The sequence below is a fragment of the Lygodium microphyllum genome, chromosome 20 (genome assembly GCF_053477565.2).
Source record: "Lygodium microphyllum isolate KBCC chromosome 20, Lygodium_microphyllum_v1.1.10, whole genome shotgun sequence".
In the NCBI taxonomy this organism is placed as follows: domain Eukaryota; kingdom Viridiplantae; phylum Streptophyta; class Polypodiopsida; order Schizaeales; family Lygodiaceae; genus Lygodium; species Lygodium microphyllum.
This window is the reverse complement of record NC_141154.1, coordinates 119432771-119440603: the sequence shown is the minus strand read 5'-3', so window position 1 is coordinate 119440603 and position 7833 is coordinate 119432771. Positions and strand designations below refer to the sequence as shown.

The window sequence follows — 7833 nt, the reverse complement described above, 5'->3', positions numbered from 1 at the left end:
AGAACTGCTATTACCGAAACCTTGCAATGGGTTATATCATGCAGAACTGCTATTACGTTGACAAAATTTTAAAATGTGAGAAGTATTATTTTAAAAAAAGGCATTACAAAAAAAGTAAGGGCATTATACAAAAAAATGTATAGGTATGATAGTAGGTCCTAGCCAAACCTAGCTAGGTGTGGGGTGCCTCCTAAGCCGAAGCTTGTGATGTTGAACACTAGGAAAAAACAAGGGAATACAACCCCGTTTTGTCACATGGAAATTTGTAAAAAGCCTTCTTGTGATAATAATTGATGGGCAACTTTTACACAAGACAAGTTTCTGAGGTGGTGTCCATGGTGGTCAAGATGTTGTTGAAATGGGCAGGAGCATAAGGGCACATGCACGTCTCATTTTTATTTTCAATTGTGTGTGGTTGTTATATGTTGTTGCTTTGTTGTCAAAGTATTTGTTGGCTGGCCTTTGCATGCGTCCACCAACTCGAGCTACTAAAGAAAACATGCAGAAAGAAGGCCTACACAAAACCCACACAAGAACCCTGCAATTACATCTAAACCACAACAACCAACAAAGTAGGACAAACCCACAACATCCATTTCCAATTCGGACTCCAGTTTAGTTCTCTCTGTCTCTGTCTCTGTCTCTCTCTCTCTCTGTGTATGTTTGTGACTTCCATATCGATATCCATAGCCAAGGCTGCCTCCCTCATCTTGCTACCCATCATTGATCCCTCGCATTAATTCGTTGATCCCGATCTGTTCCGAATCGCCTCTCCTATTCCACCATCAATTGCCCAAGAGCCCACCTCCCCTTTCACCACATGGAATGTGCAGGAGCGTCACCCCCCACATGCAGAATGCCATCAGGGATCTCAGACAAAATTACCCAATTACAGAGCTCCCGCAACGGTATAGCGCCATCTGGCATGGAGGCATGTGGTCCGTGGCCTAAGTCTGCACGGAAGGATGCGCAGACCTCATATGCAAACCAGACTAAGACGGGCATATTCATGCTCTCAGTTAAGGCCAAGCTCAAGAAAGGCAGAAAGACTCCGGACACGGAGTACCCATGGCCGCAGAAGATCAACCTCGACGGGTTCAATGGGTCGTATCTCTCCTTCCTTTCGCGCTTCAAGCCTCTAGAGAAGAAGCCCAAACCTGCACCCCTGCCTTTTGAGCTTCCCTTGGTTGATCTGGAAAAGAAAATCAGAGAGGTATTCAATTGTTTTTTCTAAGCTGTTTTCTTGTGGTATTCTAGTTGTTGCAGTTGCGGTTTCCTGGTAGACAATCCCAAAAGAATCAGAAATCCAGCATATTCATAGAGTATATTGTATTTATGAGGCCCCAGAGCCACATCAAAAATCAAAGCGAGCTCAACTCCTTGAACATGTAATTGGGAGACTCTTGCTGTGCATTCATTATTCTTCAATCAACAAATTCAAAATATCCTTCTTGTTCTGGATCGGCTCGACAATATCTTTCACGGAATTGACATGAAGGGCCAGTTCTGGTCAAAGGTCTTGACACAAAAGATTTAGGGCAGTTTTGTGGATTAGCTCTTCGATTGTGACCTTCATAGAACTGATTTGAAGGGGGGTTCTACTTCTTAGTACAAAAGAGTTAGGGCAGTTTTTTGAATTAGCTCTTCGATTTGTGATGTAGCAATCAAGAAATGTTGAGAAATGAACTCGGAAAGGCAAAATGAACAGGATTACTTATTCAAGAGGGTTTAGATATTTTGAGAAGGTTACTTGTGGCTGAGCTTGAAATTGTGAGGAAAGCAATAGGGAATCACAGAACTTTTATGATGATTGCACACGGTAATTGTGAATGTCTTCTTCCATGAAGACCTACCTTTATTTGAAAACTTGGCCAGTTGTCAGTGAAACTGTAAGCAAAGCAATCAGCTATCAAGAGACGTGGAAGAACCTTTGTAAAATGGTCGAGACAAAACCATTTTACTTGATTGAAGAGGTTCCGCCTTTATATGAGTAGGCTGGTTGCCTGGATGAGCTCAATGAAATGAATAATGTGGTAAGCGATCAAAAGACATTTGATGTTAGTTCACATGGATAAAGACCTTTAATGATGGTTTCCAAGGACATATTTACTTGCTTAAAGTGAATCATGAGAAAGCATTTACTGTGAAGCAGGCTACTGCTTGCATGATGGCAATCAATTGTTGATCTCAAGCAGGTTGATCTAATTGATGCAGGTCAGTGAACTTGCCAGGAATACAGGCATGGACTTCTCAGAACAACTTAGTGAACTCCAAGAGAAGTATGATCAGGTATTACCCTGAACTTCAACAGAAGTATTATCAGGATTCAGCTATTTGTGAAAGTTTGTGTGCATGACTAGCTTTGTTGAGCCCAACCCACAACCGATTGTCTTTCAGGTTCGAAAAGACCTCTACACCCATCTGACACCAGTTCAAAGACTGAGTGTGGCACGACATCCAAACAGACCGACTTGTCTAGATCACATTCTCAATATTACTGATAAGGTTTGTTTTATAAGATACTTGAATGTTGATATTTTTAAAAGTTTTTTACTGATTGAGGCTCTTGATTTGGTTGCATAATTTACCAGTGGGTTGAGCTTCATGGAGATAGAGGAGGATATGATGACCCTGCACTGATCACGGGTATTGGCAAAATTGATGGGATGAGTTTCATGTTTATTGGACACCAAAAAGGCCGAAACACTAAAGAGAACATCTACAGAAACTTTGCAATGCCTCAACCTAATGGGTATGAACAATATTTTACTCAAAACACAGGCAAAACATCTGATTTTTGCTTAATAAAATAAGCCCAAACCTTATGCAAATAATCATCTATTAATGTAATAAAATACTTTGTGCCACCCAAGGACTGATAGGGCATGGGGCCACAAACATCTGAATGCAAGAGTCAAAGGCTCACCTATAAGTGTAGACTCAAATTGTTTATGTGAATTACAAGTTTGCCTGCCATGAAGACAATGATCACATGAATAAAGAACAAAATAATCCAAGGGTGGAAGATATTGCAAAGGGGCCAATATTTTCATTCCTTTCAAAGACATATGCCCAAGTCGATGATGCCATAAAGGTACATGTGGAAGATCAGTCACAGCCAAAATATGGTCAACAAATGCAGAAACAAGCATAGGATAGAGGTTGCCAATCTTGTTTTAGTGACTAAGTACTATGCAATGAGTGTCAATGTCATGAACTGCTACTGTGCAATGAGAGGGGTGTTGTAATGACTGGAGTATTGTGCAATGAGAGTGTAATTTGCATGCTCTGTTGTTTTCAATTGCATCTGACATGGAAATTCGTATTATTTTGGATCACCTTTACTCATCATGATGTTCTGTATTCAGGTATCGAAAAGCTTTAAGGATGATTCTCCATGCAGAGCAACATGGCTTTCCCATCCTTACTTTCATAGACACTCCTGGTGCTTATGCAGGAATACAAGCAGAGGAGCTTGGACAGGCATGGTTTTGGATCAAAAGATTTTTTCTAGTTTCTGCCTAGTGTCATAATCTGATTGATTACACAGCAGTAATTGTTGTATATATTTTGCAGGGAGAAGCCATAGCTAGAAATCTGAGAGAGATGTTTGGCCTAAAAGTCCCAATCATTACCACAGTCATTGGAGAGGGTGGTTCTGGGGGAGCTCTTGCCATAGGCTGCTGCAATAAAATGCTTATACTGGAAAATGCTGTATATTATGTTGCTAGGTTCGTCCTGATGGTTCCAGTTTTATTTTCCACTCTAATATGTGTTTAGTTGCTGAAAGTGGTTGTTGCATAAGACCTGTGTATGTTTTGAAGTGGGGTGTGTAGCATGACTGCTAATGCGGCACAGTTGTAATGCAGTCCGGAGGCATGTGCAGCTATCTTGTGGAAAGATGCTGCTGCGGCACCACAGGCAAGCAACTGATTCCTTGGTGTAGTCATCTTGAAGTGAAAACATGGTACCCCATCCATAGCAGTTCATTCTAAACTCTTAACCTTCTTGTGCTCAGGCAACAGAGGCATTGAAGATCACTGCTCATGAACTTGTGAAATTGAATGTAGTCGATGAAGTTATTCCGGTAAGCTTTTATCTATATATGTGCGGTCTTTCCATTCTCTACTACCAATGCACTTGAATATCGAGGCTCCTCATTTGGAGCTTCTTGCTGCTTTGCCTTCTAGTGGCAGCCTTCATAATTGAACATTTGGTTATGAGCACCTCATTTGTCCTTTGAGAACAAAACATGGTCTTGTATTTTGTATGCCTCTGCCCTTTTGATTTTGTTGCGATTTTAATGAAATCATGGTGTTTTGAGGGTGGACAGTCCTACAGCCTTCAAAGTTACCATACCAGGATTGCAAAGAAACACCTTCAAAATTTTGAGCTCTCGCTGAGAATAATAACCATATCCCAGATACTTTGATACATTGTTGCCTTGACCTCGAGCTAACAGGGATTAACTGTCTCGTTTTGGCAGGAGCCCATTGGCGGTGCACATGTAGACCCTGTCAGTGCATCAAACAACATCAAGGAGGCTATAATGCGGCACATGCAGGTAACTAGGCCTTGTGTTCTGATCATGTAAACACTTGGATTGTTGCTCAAAATCTTCTGAAGTGTTTGGTATCTTTTGTGGGCTTACCTCATTCACAACATTGCAGGAGCTCCTCAAGTTGCCGCCAGAACAACTGCTGGCACACCGCGCAGGAAAATTCCGTAAGATTGGTGCTGTCCAAGAAAATGCAAATGTGAATGCTGCCTACAAGCGCAACATGAAGAAACGAGATGCATCGCTTCAAGAGGAGGAAGAATTCAAATTGTTGCCCTCATACACGCATCAAGACCTAGAATTCAACCTGCACAATGTGCCTGTTCCTGCTGGTGCGACAGCAACGAGTCGACCAGAGTAAATGGTGGTTTCCTGCTGGTGCTATAAGACCAAGCAGATCAGAGTAGATGGTGGTCTCTAACAAAAGAAAAGGCTTGGATGCACAATATGTTACTCTTTGCCCTTAAGGAGTATAGATCAGCTGTAGTCACTCGTATCCAAGACCTGCATTGTTGGACTGGTGTAATGTTGGTCAGATAAAGACATGCTGCTAGAGAGACTTTCAGGTGTGCAGGTAAGCCCAATGGATATAGTTCACCTTGGTGTTACAGTTATTAGGTTCATATTGTATAGGAGGTAGGTCACAGGTGGAGGCAGAAAGGAAACTATATAAAGGACTTTAGTTACATAAAACATAGAAGCCTCTATACTCTAGGCTTGGAGCCTTTACTTTCAAGCTAAATCATAAAAAAGTCTACAACCATCTCATGCGAGATGGAGCATATTATCTCAGCATAAAATGCCGTCTCATGCGAGATGGCTATGAATATCAAAATTCATAGATTACAATTATTGACACCTGACAGATATCCATGGGAACCAAATCAAATGACCCAGATTTGATGTACAACCCATTGAGAGAGCACACATCTTGGCCAAGTTAAGAACAAGATCTTTTGTGTATGAAAGGAGTGAAATTGAATACACTTCAGAACAAGTCCTTTTTGTGCATAAAAGGAGTGAAATTGAATACACTTTAAAATTAGACATTGTTTAGGTTATTAAGGTCAACAATACACAATTGTGAAGATACAAGTATGACTAAGCTTGAACTTGTTAGACGAGGATATGACAGGTTAATAAAGCTTGAACTTTGAAAGATGAAATATATGCATTTGCTACTGAATAACTTTAGTTTCTCTATTCGATTGTATATTCTAGACTAGCTTAAGCCTGATGGAATTGCATTTTAGATGTAAAGAAATGAATGTATTCCATGTTTGATCATAGTTCCATTCCTATGTGAATGAGCTTTGGTTGAATGAACTAAACTCCATGTTTATTTGTAGTCCCAATCCATGTGTGGATACACTCCATGTTTGATCATAGTTCCAGTCCATGTGTGGATATACTCCATGTTCATGTGTGAATGAGCTTGAGTTGTAAACTGGTTCCTTGGTCAGCCTATGTTTTTATCATTATAGAATATTTTTGTTACACATGAAAATATATTTGTATTGTTATGGGTGAAACAATATCACAACATACAAAAGATGGACATACTAAGCTGCCATATTCAAGATTAAGGCAATGCTCTCCCTACCCATTTTACCCATTACATTCGATATCCTCCAAAACCAATTGACCTTGTAGAATTTTACTTGCCATTGTACTTCACTAGAACCAATTCACCTTGTAGAATTGGCCTCCCATTTTATTCCTGCAATGATATTATTGAGTATCCTTTTGTTTTTGGCCTTATAGATGCTTTGCAATACATCAATCTTGAATACTCATAATGCTTGATCCTTGCCATTGCTCCATGCTCTAGTAATGTTGAATATACATGATATTGTTAGCCTTCATTTTAGCACCCTAAGCCCAGTCCGGTTATTACTTCATTCCACACTTCTCTAGCCAGACATCCATCCCATAGCACATGCTCAAGTGTTTCCATGCTCATGCAATGATGTTTACCACCTTGGATTCCTCTTCTTTCAAGCTTTCCCTTTGTCCACAAGGCTCCATTCATTGCTCTCCAAACAAACAGCTCCATTCATTGCTCTCCAAACAAACATTCTCTTTTAAAGCAACATATTTAGCTTCAAAATTTTTTGAATGTTGCTTTGAATTGCACTTCCGTTATTTGTGGTTCCCTTGCTTTCCTTACTATTGACACAATTGTCTCTTCAACACTCAAAAGCAACTTTGATTGCATTGGTATTGAGACGTGCTATCAAACTCATTTTCCGTGAGGTTGGATAACCTATTGATCCTATTGTTGTCCCTAGTCACTGTCATGCTACTGATCCCATTATTATCCCTAGTAATTGCCATGCTACATAGCTTGTCTATTATAGTTTCATAGCCAATTTTGTAACCCTTCAATATGTGCCCTTGCTTGTTGGTGTCCTCAAAAGTACTTGTAAGGACATTTACATGTAGCCAATTACATACTTAATCAACTTGAAGGATATCAAAGTTATTCTAGAATAACAGGAGCATGATCTTATAAGAGTCAATGAAAGTCTACCTGTAGAGTTGCGACCAGGGACATCCAAAACTCATCATGAATGCAATACCAACGGTCTAGTCTTGCCTAGTATTCCAAATGGCTTAGCAAATGAAGATGAGAGGTGACTCCTTTAGTTGTAGATAGTTCTTTAGGTCCACTAGCCCTAGTTGCATATTGAGGTGTTTTGATGTCTCTTTCCAATTCTTGCATTAGAGAGGACGGGGATGATACATCCAGATCCTCCCTAACCATGTTGAAATTATTGGATCGAATGGATAGCTCAATAGACAAGAAGTGGAGTAGAGTGAGTGAGAGTGAGAGTAGATGTACAAAGAAGCATGCAAGAGTACCTTTAGTAAAATGAATCACAAGAATGAGAGTACAAGATACAACCCTAAGGTTACATAGACCTATACATTGAGTGAGAGTAGATGTACAAAGAAGCATGCAAGAGTACCTTTAGTAAAATGAATCACAAGAATGAGAGTACAAGATACAACCCTAAGGTTACATAGACCTATACATTGAAGTGTACTTACATAGGGAAAAACCTCTCCCACGTAAGATGGTAAAAAATAATCGTATATAGGGTGTGTTCATACCAAAACGACTCAAATAAAATATAATGTCTTAGGACAAATTGAATTTCTTTTTAGCCTTGCACACCTAGGTACATACACAACATAGCACTAATCCACAACCACTTATTGCATGACACATACACCTACACGTTGCATGCCACAATTTAGGGGTGCATCCC

At 40.0% G+C, this 7833-nt stretch overlaps 1 protein-coding gene across 2 annotated transcripts; it reads left to right on the top strand.

Annotated features, from left to right (window-relative positions):
- The first annotated feature begins 449 nt into the window (after positions 1 to 449).
- On the top strand, positions 450 to 5668 carry LOC148019312 (acetyl-coenzyme A carboxylase carboxyl transferase subunit alpha, chloroplastic-like). Of its 2 annotated transcripts, none has more exons than XM_087660914.1 (11): positions 450 to 1213; positions 2215 to 2289; positions 2398 to 2505; positions 2592 to 2752; positions 3369 to 3483; positions 3577 to 3731; positions 3870 to 3921; positions 4019 to 4087; positions 4487 to 4564; positions 4671 to 4936; positions 5192 to 5666. In XM_087660914.1, the coding sequence occupies exons 1-10, from the start codon at positions 821 to 823 to the stop codon at positions 4917 to 4919; spliced, it is 1455 nt and encodes a 484-aa protein (XP_087517040.1). In that variant the 5' UTR covers positions 450 to 820; the 3' UTR covers positions 4920 to 4936; positions 5192 to 5666. The 2 variants fall into 2 exon arrangements, with proteins under 2 accessions (XP_087517040.1, XP_087517041.1); XM_087660915.1 differs by lacking the exon at positions 450 to 1213 and adding an exon at positions 1772 to 2033 and having other exon boundaries at positions 5192 to 5668.
- The last annotated feature ends 2165 nt before the right edge of the window (positions 5669 to 7833 follow it).